Source organism: Salmo trutta, chromosome 13 (assembly GCF_901001165.1).
Source record: "Salmo trutta chromosome 13, fSalTru1.1, whole genome shotgun sequence".
Classification (NCBI taxonomy): Eukaryota; Metazoa; Chordata; class Actinopteri; order Salmoniformes; family Salmonidae; genus Salmo; species Salmo trutta.
This window is the reverse complement of record NC_042969.1, coordinates 34,667,312-34,686,140: the sequence shown is the minus strand read 5'-3', so window position 1 is coordinate 34,686,140 and position 18,829 is coordinate 34,667,312. Positions and strand designations below refer to the sequence as shown.

The 18,829-nt window shown below is 48.6% G+C and overlaps 1 protein-coding gene across 1 annotated transcript in view; it reads right to left on the bottom strand.

Moving 5' to 3' along the window:
• atp10b (ATPase phospholipid transporting 10B) overlaps positions 1-18,829 on the bottom strand; it is a 58,948-nt gene that overhangs the window by 35,603 nt on the left and 4,516 nt on the right. Inside the window, exons 2-5 of the mRNA XM_029771945.1 lie at positions 12,313-12,517; positions 11,882-11,967; positions 11,200-11,306; positions 10,826-10,957 (exon numbers count right to left, since the gene is read on the bottom strand). Of these exons, the coding sequence (XP_029627805.1) occupies positions 10,826-10,957; positions 11,200-11,306; positions 11,882-11,967; positions 12,313-12,517 (530 nt within the window). The remainder of the gene's footprint in view (positions 1-10,825; positions 10,958-11,199; positions 11,307-11,881; positions 11,968-12,312; positions 12,518-18,829) is intronic.

Genomic DNA, 18,829 nt, shown 5'->3' with positions numbered 1-18,829 from the left:
AGGGTAAGAACAGGAGGAGAAGAGGGTAATAACAGGATGAGAAGAGGGTAAGAACAGGAGGAGAAGAGGGTAATAACAGGATGAGAAGAGGGTAAGAACAGGAGGAGAGGAGGGTAATAACAGGAGGAGAGGAGGGTAAGAACAGGAGGAGAAGAGGGTAATAACAGGAGGGGAGGAGGGTAATAACAGGAGGAGAAGAGGGTAAGAACAGGAGGAGAGGAGGGTAAGAACAGGAGGAGAAGAGGGTAATAACAGGAGGAGAAGAGGGTAAGAACAGGAGGAGAGGAGGGGTAAGAACAGGAGGAGAAGAGGGTAATAACAGGAGGAGAAGAGGGTAATAACAGGAGGAGAAGAGGGTAATAACAGGAGGAGAGGAGGGTAATAACAGGAGGAGAAGAGGGTAATAACAGGAGGAGAAGAGGGTAATAACAGGAGGAGAAGAGGGTAATAACAGGATGAGAAGAGGGTAAGAACAGGAGGAGAAGAGGGTAATAACAGGAGGAGAGGAGGGTAATAACAGGAGGAGAAGAGGGTAATAACAGGAGGAGAAGAGGGTAATAACAGGAGGAGAAGAGGGTAATAACAGGATGAGAAGAGGGTAAGAACAGGAGGAGAAGAGGGTAAGAACAGGAGGAGAGGAGGGTAATAACAGGAGGAGAAGAGGGTAAGAACAGGAGGAGAGGAGGGTAATAACAGGAGGAGAAGAGGGTAATAACAGGAGGAGAAGAGGGTAATAACAGGAGGAGAAGAGGGTAATAACAGGAGGAGAGGAGGGTAATAACAGGAGGAGAAGAGGGTAATAACAGGAGGAGAAGAGGGTAATAACAGGAGGAGAAGAGGGTAAGAACAGGAGGAGAAGAGGGTAATAACAGGAGGAGAGGAGGGTAATAACAGGAGGAGAAGAGGGTAATAACAGGAGGAGAAGAGGGTAATAACAGGAGGAGAAGAGGGTAAGAACAGGAGGAGAAGAGGGTAATAACAGGAGGAGAAGAGGGTAAGAACAGGAGGAGAAGAGGGTAATAACAGGAGGAGAAGAGGGTAATAACAGGAGGAGAGGAGGGTAATAACAGGAGGAGAAGAGGGTAAGAACAGGAGGAGAAGAGGGGTAATAACAGGAGGAGAGGAGGGTAATAACAGGAGGAGAAGAGGGGTAATAACAGGAGGAGAAGAGGGTAATAACAGGAGGAGAAGAGGGTAAGAACAGGAGGAGAAGAGGGTAAGAACAGGAGGAGAGGAGGGTAATAACAGGAGGAGAAGAGGGTAATAACAGGAGGAGAAGAGGGTAAGAACAGGAGGAGAAGAGGGTAAGAACAGGAGGAGAAGAGGTAATAACAGGAGGAGAAGAGGGTAAGAAACAGGAGGAGAAGAGGGTAAGAACAGGAGGAGAGGAGGGTACTAACAGGAGGAGAAGAGGGTAAGAACAGGAGTGGAGAGGAGGGTAAGAACAGGAGGCAGAGGAGCGGGTTTTAAAACAGGAGGAGAGGAGGGAGTCAACATCGAGGAAGAGGGTAATAACAGGAGGAGAAGAGGGTAATAACAGGATGGAGAGAGGGTAAGAACAGGAGGAGAAGAGGGTAAGAACAGGAGAGGAGAAGAGGGGTCATAAAAGGAGGAGAAGGGGTAATAAACAGGAGGAGACGAGGGTAAGAACAGGAGGAGAGGAGGGTAATAACAGGAGGACGAGGAGGGTAATAACAGGATGAGAGAGGGTAATAACAGGAGGAGAGGAGGGTAATAACAGGAGGAGAAGAGGGTAGAACAGGAGGAGAGGAGGGTAATAACAGGAGGAGAAGAGGGTAATAACAGGAGGAGAAGAGGGTAAGAACAGGAGGAGAAGAGGGTAAGAACAGGAGGAGAGGAGGGTAATAACAGGAGGAGAAGAGGGTAATAACAGGAGGAGAAGAGGGTAAGAACAGGAGGAGAGGAGGGTAATAACAGGAGGAGAAGAGGGTAATAACAGGAGGAGAAGAGGGTAAGAACAGGAGGAGAAGAGGGTAAGAACAGGAGGAGAAGAGGGTAATAACAGGAGGAGAAGAGGGTAATAACAAGAGGAGAGGAGGGTAATAACAGGAGGAGAAGAGGGTAAGAACAGGAGGAGAGGAGGGTAATAACAGGATGAGAAGAGGGTAAGAACAGGAGGAGAAGAGGGTAAGAACAGGAGGAGAAGAGGGTAATAACAGGAGGAGAAGAGGGTAAGAACAGGAGGAGAAGAGGGTAATAACAGGAGGAGAAGAGAGGAGGGTAAGAACAGGAGGAGAAGAGGGTAAGAACAGGAGGAGAGGAGGGTAATAACAGGAGGAGAAGAGGGTAAGAACAGGAGGAGAGGAGGGTAATAACAGGAGGAGAAGAGGGTAATAACAGGAGGAGAAGAGGGTAATAACAGGAGGAGAAGAGGGTAATAACAGGAGGAGAGGAGGGTAATAACAGGAGGAGAAGAGGGTAATAACAGGAGGAGAAGAGGGTAATAACAGGAGGAGAAGAGGGTAAGAACAGGAGGAGAAGAGGGTAATAACAGGAGGAGAGGAGGGTAATTACAGGAGGAGAAGAGGGTAATAACAGGAGGAGAAGAGGGTAATAACAGGAGGAGAAGAGGGTAAGAACAGGAGGAGAAGAGGGGTAATAACAGGAGGAGAAGAGGGTAAGAACAGGAGGAGAAGAGGGTAATAACAGGAGGAGAAGAGGGTAATAACAGGAGGAGAAGAGGGTAATAACAGGATGAGAGGAGGGTAATAACAGGAGGAGAAGAGGGTAAGAACAGGAGGAGAGGAGGGTAAGAACAGGAGGAGAGGAGGGTAATAACAGGAGGAGAAGAGGGTAATAACAGGAGGAGAAGAGGGTAATAACAGGAGGAGAAGAGGGTAAGAACAGGAGGAGAGGAGGGTAATAACAGGAGGAGAGGAGGGTAATAACAGGATGAGAAGAGGGTAATAACAGGAGGAGAGGAGGGTAATAACAGGAGGAGAAGAGGGTAAGAACAGGAGGAGAGGAGGGTAATAACAGGAGGAGAAGAGGGTAATAACAGGAGGAGAAGAGGGTAATAACAGGAGGAGAAGAGGGTAAGAACAGGAGGAGAGGAGGGTAATAACAGGAGGAGAAGAGGGTAATAACAGGAGGAGAAGAGGGTAAGAACAGGAGGAGAGGAGGGTAATAACAGGAGGAGAAGAGGGTAATAACAGGAGGAGAAGAGGGTAAGAACAGGAGGAGAAGAGGGTAAGAACAGGAGGAGAAGAGGGTAATAACAGGAGGAGAAGAGGGTAATAACAAGAGGAGAGGAGGGTAATAACAGGAGGAGAAGAGGGTAAGAACAGGAGGAGAGGAGGGTAATAACAGGAGGAGAAGAGGGTAAGAACAGGAGGAGAAGAGGGTAAGAACAGGAGGAGAAGAGGGTAATAACAGGAGGAGAAGAGGGTAAGAACAGGAGGAGAAGAGGGTAATAACAGGAGGAGAAGAGAGGAGGGTAAGAACAGGAGGAGAAGAGGGTAAGAACAGGAGGAGAAGAGGGTAATAACAGGATGAGAAGAGGGTAATAACAGGAGGAGAAGAGGGTAAGAACAGGAGGAGAGGAGGGTAATAACAGGAGGAGAAGAGGGTAAGAACAGGAGGAGAGGAGGGTAATAACAGGAGGAGAAGAGGGTAATAACAGGAGGAGAAGAGGGTAATAACAGGAGGAGAGGAGGGTAATAACAGGAGGAGAAGAGGGTAATAACAGGAGGAGAGGAGGGTAATAACAGGAGGAGAAGAGGGTAAGAACAGGAGGAGAGGAGGGTAATAACAGGAGGAGAAGAGGGTAATAACAGGAGGAGAAGAGGGTAATAACAGGAGGAGAAGAGGGTAAGAACAGGAGGAGAAGAGGGTAATAACAGGAGGAGAAGAGGGTAATAACAGGAGGAGAAGAGGGTAAGAACAGGAGGAGAAGAGGGTAATAACAGGAGGAAGAAGAGGGTAAGAACAGGAGGAGAGGAGTGGTAATAACAGGAGGAGAAGAGGGTAATAACAGGGAGGAGAAGAGGGTAAGAACAGGAGGAGAAGAGGGTAAGACAGGAGGAGAAGAGGGTAATAACAGGAGGAGAAGGAGTGGTAATAACAAGAGGAGAGGAGGGGTAATAACAGGAGGAGAAGAGGGTAAGAACAGGAGGAGAGGAGGGTAATAACAGGAGGAGAAGAGGGTAAGAACAGGAGGAGAAGAGGGTAAGAACAGGAGGAGAGAGGGTAATAACAGGAGGAGAAGAGGGTAAGAACAGGAGGAGAAGAGGTACTAATAACAGGAGGAGAAGAGAGGAGGGTAAGAACAGGAGGAGAAGAGGGTAAGAACAGGAGGAAGAAGAGGGTAATAACAGGATGAGAAGAGGGTAATAACAGGAGGAGAAGAGGGTAAGAACAGGAGGAGGAGGAGGGTAATAACAGGAGGAAGAAGGAGGTAAGAACAGGAGGAGAGGAGGGTAATAACAGGAGGAGAAGAGGGTAATAACAGGAGGAGAAGAGGGTAATAACAGGAGGAGAGGAGGGTAATAACAGGAGGAGAAGAGGGTAATAACAGGAGGAGAGGAGGGTAATAACAGGAGGAGAAGAGGGTAAGAACAGGAGGAGAAGAGGGTAATAACAGGAGGAGAAGAGGGTAAGAACAGGAGGAGAAGAGGGTAATAACAAAAGGAGAAGAGGGTAAGATCAGGAGGAGAAGAGGGTAAGAACAGGAGGAGAGGAGGGTAATAACAGGAGGAGAAGAGGGTAATAACAGGAGGAGAAGAGGGTAAGAACAGGAGGAGAGGAGGGTAATAACAGGAGGAGAAGAGGGTAATAACAGGAGGAGAAGAGGGTAAGAACAGGAGGAGAGGAGGGTAATAACAGGAGGAGAAGAGGGTAATAACAGGAGGAGAAGAGGGTAATAACAGGAGGAGAAGAGGGTAAGAACAGGAGGAGAGGAGGGTAATAACAGGAGGAGAAGAGGGTAATAACAGGAGGAGAAGAGGTTAAGAACAGGAGGAGAGGAGGGTAATAACAGGAGGAGAAGAGGGTAATAACAGGAGGAGAAGAGGGTAAGAACAGGAGGAGAAGAGGGTAATAACAGGAGGAGAAGAGGGTAAGAACAGGAGGAGAGGAGGGTAATAACAGGAGGAGAAGAGGGTAATAACAGGAGGAGAAGAGGGTAAGAACAGGAGGAGAGGAGGGTAATAACAGGAGGAGAAGAGGGTAAGAACAGGAGGAGAGGAGGGTAATAACAGGAGGAGAAGAGGGTAATAACAGGAGGAGAAGAGGGTAATAACAGGAGGAGAAGAGGGTAAGAACAGGAGGAGAAGAGGGTAATAACAGGAGGAGAAGAGGGTAAGAACAGGAGGAGAAGAGAGGAGGGTAATAACAGGATGAGAGGAGGGTAATAACAGGAGGAGAAGAGGGTAAGAACAGGAGGAGAGGAGGGTAAGAACAGGAGGAGAGGAGGGTAATAACAGGAGGAGAAGAGGGTAAGAACAGGAGGAGAGGAGGGTAATAACAGGAGGAGAGGAGGGTAATAACAGGATGAGAGGAGGGTAAGAACAGGAGGAGAGGAGGGTAATAACAGGATGAGAAGAGGGTAATAACAGGAGGAGAAGAGGGTAAGAACAGGAGGAGAAGAGGGTAATAACAGGAGGAGAGGAGGGTAATAACAGGAGGAGAGGAGAAGAGGGTAAGAACAGGAGGAGAGGAGGGTAATAACAGGAGGAGAAGAGGGTAAGAACAGGAGGAGAGGAGGGTAATAACAGGAGGAGAAGAGGGTAATAACAGGAGGAGAAGAGGGTAAGAACAGGAGGAGAAGAGGGTAATAACAGGAGGAGAAGAGGGTAAGAACAGGAGGAGAAGAGGGTAAGAACAGGAGGAGAGGAGGGTAATAACAGGAGGAGAAGAGGGTATAATAACAGGAGGAGAAGAGGGTAAGAACAGGAGGAGAGGAGGGTAATAACAGGAGGAGAAGAGTGTAATAACAGGAGGAGAAGAGGGTAATAACAGGAGGAGAAGAGGGTAAGAACAGGAGGAGAGGAGGGTAATAACAGGAGGAGAAGAGGGTAATAACAGGAGGAGAAGAGGGTAAGAACAGGAGGAGAGGAGGGTAATAACAGGAGGAGAAGAGAGTAAGAACAGGAGGAGAAGAGGGTAAGAACAGGAGGAGAGGAGGGTAATAACAGGAGGAGAAGAGGGTAATAACAGGAGGAGAAGAGGGTAAGAACAGGAGGAGAGGAGGGTAATAACAGGAGGAGAAGAGGGTAAGAACAGGAGGAGAGGAGGGTAATAACAGGAGGAGAAGAGGGTAATAACAGGAGGAGAAGAGGGTAATAACAGGAGGAGAAGAGGGTAAGAACAGGAGGAGAGGAGGGTAATAACCGGAGGAGAAGAGGGTAATAACAGGAGGAGAAGAGGGTAAGAACAGGAGGAGAGGAGGGTAATAACAGGAGGAGAAGAGGGTAATAACAGGAGGAGAAGAGGGTAAGAACAGGAGGAGAAGAGGGTAAGAACAGGAGGAGAAGAGGGTAATAACAGGAGGAGAAGAGAGGAGGGTAATAACAGGAGGAGAGGAGGGTAATAACAGGAGGAGAAGAGGGTAAGAACAGGAGGAGAAGAGGGTAATAACAGGAGGAGAAGAGGGTAATAACAGGAGGAGAAGAGGGTAAGAACAGGAGGAGAAGAGGGTAAGAACAGGAGGAGAAGAGGGTAATAACAGGAGGAGAAGAGGGTAAGAACAGGAGGAGAAGAGGGTAAGAACAGGAGGAGAAGAGGGTAATAACAGGAGGAGAAGAAGGTAAGAACAGGAGGAGAAGAGGGTAATAACAGGAGGAGAAGAGGGTAAGAACAGGAGGAGAAGAGAGGAGGGTAATAACAGGAGGAGAAGAGAGGAGGGTAAGAACAGGAGGAGAAGAGGGTAATAACAGGAGGAGAAGAGGGGTAAGAACAGGAGGAGAAGAGGGTAATAACAGGAGGAGAAGGAGGGTAAGAACAGGAGGAGAAGAGGGTAAGAACAGGAGGAGAAGAGGGTAATAACAGGAGGAGAAGAGGGTAAGAACAGGAGGAGAAGAGAGGAGGGTAATAACAGGATGAGAGGAGGGTAATAACAGGAGGAGAAGAGGGTAAGAACAGGAGGAGAGGAGGGTAATAACAGGAGGAGAAGAGGGTAATAACAGGAGGAGAAGAGGGTAAGAACAGGAGGAGAAGAGGGTAATAACAGGAGGAGAGGAGGGTAATAACAGGATGAGAAGAGGGTAATAACAGGAGGAGAAGAGGGTAAGAACAGGAGGAGAGGAGGGTAATAACAGGAGGAGAAGAGGGTAATAACAGGAGGAGAGGAGGGTAATAACAGGAGGAGAAGAGGGTAAGAACAGGAGGAGAGGAGGGTAATAACAGGAGGAGAAGAGGGTAAGAACAGGAGGAGAAGAGGGTAAGAACAGGAGGAGAAGAGGGTAATAACAGGAGGAGAGGAGAAGAGGGTAAGAACAGGAGGAGAGGAGGGTAAGAACAGGCGGAGAAGAAGGTAAGAACAGGAGGAGAAGAGGGTAATAACAGGAGGAGAAGAGGGTAAGAACAGGAGGAGAAGAGGGTAATAACAGGCGGAGAAGAGGGTAAGAACAGGAGGAGAAGAGAGTAATAACAGGAGGAGAAGAGGGTAATAACAGGAGGAGAGGAGGGTAATAACAGGAGGAGAAGAGGGTAATAACAGGAGGAGAAGAGGGTAAGAACAGGAGGAGAAGAGGGTAAGAACAGGAGGAGAAGAGGGTAATAACAGGAGGAGAAGAGGGTAATAACAGGAGGAGAGGAGAGGAGGGTAAGAACAGGAGGAGAAGAGGGTAATAACAGGAGGAGAAGAGGGTAATAACAGGAGGAGAGGAGAGGAGGGTAAGAACAGGAGGAGAAGAGGGTAATAACAGGAGGAGAAGAGGGTAATAACAGGAGGAGAAGAGGGTAAGAACAGGAGGAGAAGAGGGTAAGAACAGGAGGAGAAGAGGGTAATAACAGGAGGAGTAGAGGGTAATAACAGGAGGAGAAGAGGGTAATAACAGGAGGAGAGGAGGGTAATAACAGGAGGAGAAGAGGTTAAGAACAGGAGGAGAAGAGGGTAATAACAGGAGGAGAAGAGGGTAAGAACAGGAGGAGAAGAGGGTAAGAACAGGAGGAGAAGAGGGTAATAACAGGAGGAGAAGAGGGTAATAACAGGAGGAGAAGAGGGTAAGAACAGGAGGAGAAGAGGGTAATAACAGGAGGAGAAGAGGGTAAGAACAGGAGGAGAAGAGGATAATAACAGGAGGAGAAGAGGGTAATAACAGGAGGACAGGAGGGTAATAACAGGAGGAGAAGAGGGTAATAACAGGAGGAGAAGAGGGTAATAACAGGAGGAGAAGAGGGTAATAACAGGAGGAGAAGAGGGTAAGAACAGGAGGAGAGGAGGGTAATAACAGGAGGAGAAGAGGGTAATAACAGGAGGAGAAGAGGGTAAGAACAGGAGGAGAGGAGGGTAATAACAGGAGGAGAGGAGAAGAGGGTAAGAACAGGAGGAGAGGAGGGTAAGAACAGGCGGAGAAGAGGGTAAGAACAGGAGGAGAAGAGGGTAATAACAGGAGGAGAAGAGGGTAAGAACAGGAGGAGAAGAGTGTAATAACAGGCGGAGAAGAGGGTAAGAACAGGAGGAGAAGAGGGTAAGAACAGGAGGAGAAGAGGGTAATAACAGGAGGAGAAGATGGTAATAACAGGAGGAGAAGAGGGTAATAACAGGAGGAGAGGAGGGTAATAACAGGAGGAGAAGAGGGTAATAACAGGAGGAGAAGAGGGTAAGAACAGGAGGAGAAGAGGGTAAGAACAGGAGGAGAAGAGGGTAATAACAGGAGGAGAAGAGGGTAATAACAGGAGGAGAGGAGAGGAGGGTAAGAACAGGAGGAGAAGAGGGTAATAACAGGAGGAGAAGAGGGTAATAACAGGAGGAGAGGAGAGGAGGGTAAGAACAGGAGGAGAAGAGGGTAATAACAGGAGGAGAAGAGGGTAATAACAGGAGGAGAAGAGGGTAAGAACAGGAGGAGAAGAGGGTAAGAACAGGAGGAGAAGAGGGTAATAACAGGAGGAGAAGAGGGTAATAACAGGAGGAGAAGAGGGTAATAACAGGAGGAGAGGAGGGTAATAACAGGAGGAGAAGAGGGTAAGAACAGGAGGAGAAGAGGGTAATAACAGGAGGAGAAGAGGGTAAGAACAGGAGGAGAAGAGGGTAATAACAGGAGGAGAAGAGGGTAATAACAGGAGGAGAAGAGGGTAAGAACAGGAGGAGAAGAGGGTAATAACAGGAGGAGAAGAGGGTAAGAACAGGAGGAGAAGAGGGTAATAACAGGAGGAGAAGAGGATAATAACAGGAGGAGAAGAGGGTAATAACAGGAGGAGAGGAGGGTAATAACAGGAGGAGAAGAGGGTAATAACAGGAGGAGAAGAGGGTAATAACAGGAGGAGAAGAGGGTAATAACAGGAGGAGAAGAGGGTAAGAACAGGAGGAGAAGAGGGTAAGAACAGGAGGAGAGGAGGGTAAAAACAGGAGGAGAGGAGGGTAAAAACAGGAGGAGAGGAGGGTAAAAACAGGAGGAGAGGAGGGTAAAAACAGGAGCAGAGGAGGGTAAAAACAGGAGCAGAGGAGGGTAAAAACAGGAGGAGAAGAGGGTAATAACAGGAGGAGAGGATGGTAAGGAGGAGAGGAAGATGGGTAAGAACAGGACATGAAAGGAGGGTAAGAACAGGAGGAGAGAAGGGTAAGATCAGGAGGAGAGGAAAGGAGGGGAGGAGGGTATGAAAGAAAAAGGACGTTAAGGACAGGAGAATTAATCACACTCCTCCGCCTCAGAACAGGGGTTGTTTCTGTTATGTTTTCCTCCCTCCTTTCCCCTCTTCTTCTGTTCACTGTATATGATGGCCAGCCAATGACTTATGCTTAAATGTCTTCCTATAAGGTCCATGGAGGTCCATGGATTACAACATTAATCTTGGGAGCTGGACCGGATCAATGTTTACATCACTTCCTAGACTCTTAGAAAAAAAATGCAGTCTTGTACCTTTGCCATAGGAGATCCCTTTTGAAGAACCCTTTTTTGTTCCAAGTAGAACCCTTTTGGTTCCAGGTAGAACCCTTTCGAGTTCCATGTAAAACCCTTCACGCAAAGAGGTTCTACAAGGACGCCAAATGAGTTCTAACAGGAACCAAAAAGGGTTCTACCAAGAACCAAAAAGGGTTCGCCGGTGGGGACAGACTTTTTTTCTAAGAGTGTATAAAGGTCAATGGATGAGAACATTAACCTTGGCTAGTGAATGTGTTGTTTTGACCACACCCTCCTTCCTTGCTCCTTGCCTGCCTTGCCTCTTCCACCCATCCATGTGTTTATATGGACAGAAAAGAGCTGTCCTAACAGGCCCGGTGTCTAGTTAACTAGTTATTAACCCTGGGAGCTGAAGTGTGTCCCAAATGGCACCCTATTCCCTACTTAGTCCACTACTTTTAGCCAGGGCCTATGGGGCTCTGGTCAAAAGTAGTGCACTATGTAGGAAATAAGGTGCCATTTGGGACTTAACTTCTTTATACAGTGCATTGCTAGAAGATGCGGTTGTCTTGGCTATATTAGTACGTAGACCTATATGTTGATAGGGAAAGTATATTAGTACAATATGATGTAGTAATTGTATGGTAATTAATGTAGGGTAGATTAACTAGTTCTCCTATTCGGCTTGGTATGGTTTACAGATATATTATCATCAGGTCTATATGTAGGTGTGTATCCTTCAAATACTGTGTTACCATGATTGTATGGTAATGGACTTGGGGTGAACTGTAGGTTCAACTTACCAAGCGCTCCTACAAGGCACATGCAGAAGAGAACAATGACACAGAAGAGCACGTCCATGTTCATCTTGCGTTCCAGTTTGCTGCGTTTGTATCTGGGTCTGTTGTTATTTAGCATGGACTTGGTCTCACGGCCTGAAACAAGAGATGAGCAAAATGCTGTAGCAGCGCCAACTTGGCCAGCGGCGGGCCGCTAGTGAGCCGCTACGTGGTCGCAAGCAGGTAAGTGTTTACTCAAATGAGGCTCATCGTCTTTTCTGATGTTCCAATGTAAAGACTCAAATGTTCATATTTGCTGTAATTAATGAACTTAATAAATGTAATAACTTAACCAGGAACGTAAAGATGTAACAGTAGAGGTCAGAGGTTATATTCACCTGCGTACACCACGAACCCAGCTGCATGGTCTGTGTTTCTGACAGTACACCCTCTCAGCAGCAGACTGTCAATCCCAAAGCCCAACTTCCTGTTATCAGCCGTCTCTCTGCAGAGAGACCCAGAGTAGGGACCATTCTTTTACACTCACGTCTCATTAGGTATTCATTACCCCCTATATATTCTCCATGGGTGGGTCCAAAACGGCACCCAAAAGTAGTGCGCCCAAATGTAGGACACTGTAGTGTGTCCAAAAGTAGTTCACTACATAGGGAATAGGATGCAACTTTAGATGCACTCTATAATTAATTATCTCCCTTTATGGCCTAACTGGACTGAAGAGTGGACATAGGAGCTGCTATAAAAGCTATGGGGCTCTAAGAACGTCGATGAGAAGCTACTAGAGCCGTAAAGTAATGCTTTTTTTTTAGAGCATCAGGAGAGATACAGTAAAGGGAATATCATCCGTTTAGCTTGGCTTCATTCATACACAACATGACTGGTTTGGTTGGACTCTGGATACAGTATAATTGTGTTGTTGTTGTTGTTGCTGTTGTTGTTGTTGCTGTTGTTGTTGTTGTTGTTGTTGTTGCTGTTGCTGTTGTTGTTGTTGTTGTTGTTGTTGTTGTTGCTGTTGTTGTTGTTGTTGTTGTTGTTGTTGCTGTTGTTGTTGCTGATACTCACATGTAACCTTTGAAATGATTGAGGTTGTCGTTGGGTTTTTCAACGACTACTGTGCTGTTGAAGTGTTGCGGCTTAAAGGGAAAATCCTGAGGAAAAAAAACACACATTCAAACTGTTTAGGAGAAAGGCAGGAACAGTTTCCCAGAACTGGAATGTGTTTCGATGGTTCCAGAATCCATTAAAACAAACCTGTAATTCCAGAAGCTTTCATTACAACTCATGAATACAAAGATGCATTAATTCAAAGAACGTTGGTTGTCAAAACAGTGAGGCCTTTCATGATGAAACGGTGAGGCCTTTCATGATGAAACGGTGAGGCCTTTCATGAGGAAACGGTGAGGCCTTTCATGATGAAACGGTGAGGATTTTCATAATGAAACGGTGAGGACTTATATTTTCAAAACAGGGACTTTAATGTCATTAATCCTCACCTGTGTGTAGAGTCCTGGGACGACCTGTCTCTGTTTGAGGTTGGTCTCTCCATCCAGGGTGGCGGTCTCAATGTGACACACCCCGTTAGGGTCGGAGGTGTGGAGAAGCAACAGGTCAGCTGGGAGGATCTCGTTAGACACCACCTTAACGAAGTCTCCCACCCTCACGTCCTTCCAACGACGCTCCACAAAGTCCCCCTCCTTCCTGAGAACCAGGGGTGGCAGCGTTAATTAACTGTTATCATGTAATTTCAATAGGGTTTCAATGTGAATTAACTGTTTATTACATTTGTTCAATGGCAGAGACTGTATGTGTAACCGATGTGAAATGGCTAGCTAGTTAGCGAGGTGCACGCTAATAGCGTTTCAATCGGTGACGTCACTCGCTCTGAGACCTTGAAGTAGTTGTTCTCTTTGCTCTGCAAGGGCCGTGGCTTTTGTGGAGCGATGGGTAACGATGCTTCGAGGGTGGCTGTTGTCAATGTGTGCAGAGGGTCCCTGGTTCGAGCCCAGGTAGGGGCAAGGAGAGGGACGGAAGTTATACTGTTACATATGGTTATTTAACAAGGTAACTCATACAATTATTCCCAGAGCTTATTTAACCTTTGTGCGTCTGAGAAAGTGAAATAATCAAATCAAATGTTCTGATATGATTACGGGGCCAAGGAGCATCTTTCTCAAGAAGAGAGAGGTTTATTGTGGCTAATAGAGAACAGTGCATCTCTCTCTCTTTCTCCATCTCTCTGTCTCTCTGTCTCTCTCTCTCTCTCCCTCTCTAACTGTCGCTCTCTGTCTCTTTCTCTCTCTGATTTTCTCTCTATCTCTCTCTGTCTCTCTCTGTCTCTCTCTCTGTCTCTCTGTGTGTGTCTCTCTGTCTCTCTCACTTTCTCTCTAAATTCTCTCTCTGCCCCGAAGTGCTCTGTGGTAGTGCGGTTTCCCGGTGAGCCACAAGCACAAACACATTGATCGAGAATGTTATGTGCTGAGTAACCCACGTCTATGACACAGACCAGCAAGTATGCTGCCCTGCATGTATGACAGGGTGGGTTTACACACACACACACACACACACACACACACACACACACACACACACACACACACACACACACACACACACACACGAAGGGGACTACAGTAGATTTATTTTTAGACCTGTGTTATTGTGTCTAGAGTCCAGACTTCTGATATTCCTCTATTATTATTCAACCTGGTTATTATATTAATATCTCTCCTATTATACAGTCTGGTTATGAGACAACAGAAGACGAAGAGGGTCCTCAGTACTTTTTCTGTCAGGAAGCACTCCATTTATTAGACTCTGGATAGTCAAACTACCAGACATGACCATTATCCTTCTGGGTAGTTAAACTACCGGACATGTGTCACGCTCTGACCTATGAGAGCTGGTTTTTCTCTGTGTAGTTAGGTCAGGTTGTGATATGGGTGGGCAGTCTATGTTTTTTGTTTCTATGTTTAGTTCTTGTTTTTCTATTTCTATGTTGAGTTTTGTGATGATCTCCAATTAGAGGCAGCTGTTTCGTGTTGTCTCTAATTGGAGATCATATTTAAGTTAGGGTTTTTCTATGGTGTTTTGTGGGTAGTTGCTTTCTGTTTAGTTTGTTAACCTGACGAAACTGTTGGCTGTCATTTTGTCTAGTGTTGGTTTTCATTAAAATATATAACAATGAGCACTCTACACGCTGCGCCTTGGTCTCCTCTATATGACGCCTGTAACAACATGACCATTATCCTTCTGGATAGTCAAACTACCAGACATGACCATTATCCTTCTGGATAGTCAAACTACCAGACAGGCTGTTTATAGTCAAACTACTAGACATGGCCATTATCCTTCTGGCTGTTGATAGTCAAACTGCCAGACATGACCATTATCCTTCTGGCTGTTGATAGTTAAACTACCAGACATGACCATTATCCTCCTGGCTGTTGATAGTCAAACTACCAGACATGACCATTATCCTTCTGGCTGTTGATAGTCAAACTACTAGACATGAATGTATTCATCCACAAGACACACTCATTTCCAAAAGCATATTACTGCACTTTTTATTTAGTGAGAAGAAGGCCGTACTACCTACATAAACATCAATAGCTGCCTATTTCTTAATTCTTCAGCCACCATCAAATTTGCCAGCTAGCTGAAGTCTCTCTGAGATAATGGCTCAAAATATTGATGAGTGTCACGACTTCCGCCGAAGTTGGTTCCTCTCCTTGTTCGGGTGGCGTTCGGTGGTCGGCGTCGCCGGTCTTCTAGCCATCATCGATCCACTTTTCATTTTCCATTTGTTTTGTCTTGTCTTCCCACACACCTGGTTTCAATTCCACCATTACATGTTGTGTATTTAACCCTCTGTTCCCCCCATGTCCTTGTCCAGAATTGTTTATTGTAAGTGCATGTGATCGTTTATTCTGGTGTGCGACGGGTTTTGTTACCCATTGATTGTTTGTTCTGATTCCGGTGGTGTTTATTATTAAACTGCGCCGTTGTAACACAGTTTTTGCTCTCCTGCGCCTGACTTCTCTACTGCCAGTACGCACGCCTTACAGAATACCGTACCAAACTTATGGAGTCAGCAGGAGCAGGTACCCCGGGTATAGGGGTGGAGGAGCGTGTCCGGGAGCACGCAGAAATGTTCCACCATCTTGGCACCGCCATGGATCGCGTTGTCCAGACAATGCGCCGCTGGGAGAGACAGGGAGTTCTACCAGCGCCTCCACCAGCACAACTGGGGTCTCCACTACGCGCCCCTCCTTCTCCTGTCTCTCCCTTCCCCAGGAATACGATGGGACGGCTGCGAACTGCCAGGGGTTCCTGTTGCAGCTAGACTTATACCTGGCAACCTGTCCACCCGGCTCCTTCGGGCCGTGAGAGGGTGTCCGCCCTCGTCTTGTGCACCATCTGTGGCCGCAGAGGTCACACTGCTGGTCGGTGCCGGGTTGGTTCCTCTGGGTATCGAGGCAGCAGGCAGGGCGCTCTGGCGTCACCCCCGGTGAGCCGGCACCATTCTCACCCAGAGCCCTCTGTTGCACATATGTTTTTGTATGTCACGTTTCCTGAGTTTTACCTGCATTTCCAGCATAAGGCGCTCGTCGATTCAGGCGCGGCTGGGATAGTTTAGGGATCCCCATTGTTCCCGTGGCTGTGCCCTTCCCCGTTCATGCCTTAGATAGTCAACCATTAGGGTCAGGGTTGATTAGGGAGGCCACCGCTCCTCTGGGCATGGTGACGCATGGGGGTCACAAGGAGAGAATTAGTAACTTCCTTATTGGCTCTCCTGCATTTCCCGTGGTGCTAGGCCTACCCTGGTTAGCTTGTCATGACCCCACCTTTTCTTGGCAACAGAGGGCTCTCACGGGGTGGTCGTTTAGGGGTTTCCGTTGGTGCTACTACGGTGAAAAGTCCAGACCAAGTCTCCACCATGCGCATTCCCTCTGAATATGCCGATTTGGCTCTCGCCTTCTCCAAAAAGAAGGAGACTCAATTACCACCCCATCAACGGGGCGATTGTGTGATAAATCTCCTGGTAGACGCTGCACTTCCCAGGAGTCACGTGTATCCCCTCTCACAGGCGGAGACGGAGGCTATGGAAACATATGTCTCAGAATCCCTGCGTCAGGGGTACATTCGGTCCTCCACTTCACCCGCCTCCTCGAGTTTCTTGTTTGTGAAGAAGAAGAAGGAGGGAGGTCTGCGCCCGTGTATTGACTATCGAGGTCTGAACCAGATCACAGTGAGGTAGAGTTATAGTTACCCGCTATCAGTCTTCCAAGCCTTTGTAGACAAGATTTTCAGGGACCTGCACGGGCAGGGTGTAGTGGTGTATATTGATGACATTCTGATATACTCCGCTACATGCGCCGAGCATGTGTCCCTGGTGCGCAGGGTGCTTGGTCGCCTGTTGGAGCATGACCTGTACGTCAAGGCTGAGAAATGCCTGTTCTTCCAGCAGTCCGTCTCCTTCCTAGGGTACCGCATTTCCACCTCAGGGGTGGAGATGGAGAGTGACCAAATTTCAGTCGTGTAATTGGCCGACTCCCACCACAGTAAAGGAGGTGCAGCGGTTCTTAGGGTTTGCCAACTACTACCAGATGTTTATCCGGGGTTTTGGTCAGGTAGCGGCTCCCATTACCTCACTGCTGAATGGGTGCCCGGTACTTTTGCAGTGGTCGGCTGAGGCGGACAGGGCTTTTGGTCACCTGAGGTCTCTGTTTACCTCAGCTCCCGTGCTGGCCCATCCGATCCCTCTTTGGCGTTCATAGTGGAGGTGGATGCGTCCGAGGCTGGGATAGGAGCTGTGCTCTCTCAGCGCTCGGGTACGCCACCGAAGCTCTGCCCCTGTGCCTTCTTCTTGAAGATGCTCAGCCCGATGGAGTGAAACTATGACGTGGGGGACCAGGAGCTGTTGGCTGTCATCAAGGCCTTGAAGGCGTGGAGACATTGGCTTGAGAAACACCCTTTTCTCATCTGGACTGACCACCGCAATCTGGAGTACATCCAGGCAGCGAGGAGAATAAACCCTCGCCAGGCAAGGTGGGCCATGTTTTTCACCAATTTTGTGTTCACCCTTTCCGACAGACCAGGCTCCCAGAACGTGAAGGCAGACGCATTGTCCCGGCTGTATGACACAGAGGAGCGGCCCATGGATCCCACTCCCATACTCCCCGCCTCCTGCCGGGTGGCACCGGTAGTGTGGGAGCTGGACGCGGACATTGAGCGGGAGTTACGTGCAGAGCCCGCTCCCGTCCAGTGTCCCGCTGGGAATCTGTACGTCCCGTCTGCTGTTTGTGACCGGTTGATCTGTTGTGCACACACGTCACCCTCCTCTGGTCATCCTGGGATCAGTTGGACAGTGCGCTGTTTGAGCGGGAGGTACTGGTGGCCTACCTTGGCTAAGGACATGAGGGTTTATGTTTCCTCCTGCTTGGTGTGCGACCAGTGTAAGGTTCCCAGGCACCTGCCCAGGGGGAAGCTACACCCCTTACCCATTCCACAACGGCCATGGTCGCACCTGTCGGTGGATTTTCTTACCGATCTTCCCCCTCACAGGGTAACACCGCGATCCTGGTCGTTGTGGATCAGTTCTCTAAGCCCTGTCGTCTCCTTCCTCTGCCCGGTCTCCCTACGACCCTACAGACTGCGGAGGTCTTGTTTACGCACGTCTTCCGGCACTACGGGGTGCCTGAGGATATAGTGTCTGATCGAGGTCCCCAGTTCACGTCTAGGGTCTGGAAGGCGTTCATGGAACGTCTGGGGGTCTCGATCAGCCTTACTTCAGGGTTTCACCCCGAGAGTAATGGGCAGGTGGAGAGAGTAAACCAGGATGTGGGCAGGTTTCTGTGGTCCTATTGCCAGGACCAGCCAGGGGAGTGGGCGGCATTCGTGCCCTGGGCTGAGATGGCACAGAACTCGCTTCGCCACTCCTCCACTAACCTCTCTCTCCCTTCCAGGTCGTACTAGGGTACCAGCCGGTTCTGGTGCCTTGGCATCAGAGTCAGACCGAGGCTCCTGCGGTGGACGACTGGTTCAGGCGCGCGGAGGAGACATAGGAAGCTTCCCGTGTTCACCTTCAGCGGGCTGTGCTGCGCCAAAAAGAGAACGCAGACCGTCACCGCAGTGAGGCCCAGGTGTTCGCTCCGGGGGACCGGGTCTGGCTCTTGACCTGAAACCTGCCCCTCCGCCTGCCCTGCCGGAAGCTGGGTCCGCGGTTTATTGGGCCATTTAAAGTCCTGAGGAGAGTGAATTAGGTTTGTTATAAGTTACAGCTTCTCCCCGATTACCGTATTAATCCCTCGTTCCATGTGTCTCTCCTAAGGCCGGTGGTGGCTTGCCCGCTCCAGGAGTCTGAGGTGCGGGAGGTTCCTCCGCCCCCTCTGGACATCAAGGGGGCCCCGGCGTACTCCGTTTGCTCCATACTGGATTCGAGGCGTTGGGAGAGGGGCCTTCAGTATCTCGTGGAATGGGAGGGGTACGGTCCGGAGGAAAGGTGCTGGGTTCCGGTCGAGGACTATGCTGCAGGAGTTCCACCATCTTCGTCCAGATCGCCCTGCGCCTCGCCCTCCGGGTCGTCCCCGAGGCCGGTGTCGGCGCACTGCTGGAGCCGCACGTCAAGGGGGGGGGGGTACTGTCACGATTTCCGCCGAAGTTGGTTCCTCTCCTTGTTCGGGCGGCGTTCAGAGGTTGGTGTTGCCGGTCTCCTAGCCATCATCAATCCACTTTTCATTTTCCATTTGTTTTGTCTTGTGTTCCCACACACCTGGTTTCAATTCCATCATTACATGTTGTGTATTTAACCCTCTGTTCCCCCCATGTCCTTGTCCGGAATTGTTTATTGTAAGTGCATGTGATCGTTTATTCTGGTGTGCGACGGGTTTTGTTACCCATTGATTGTTTGTTCTGATCCCGGTGGTTTTTATTATTAAACTGCTCCGTTGTAACAAAGTTTTTGCTCTCCTGCGCCTGACTTCTTTACCGCCAGTACGCACTTCTTACAAT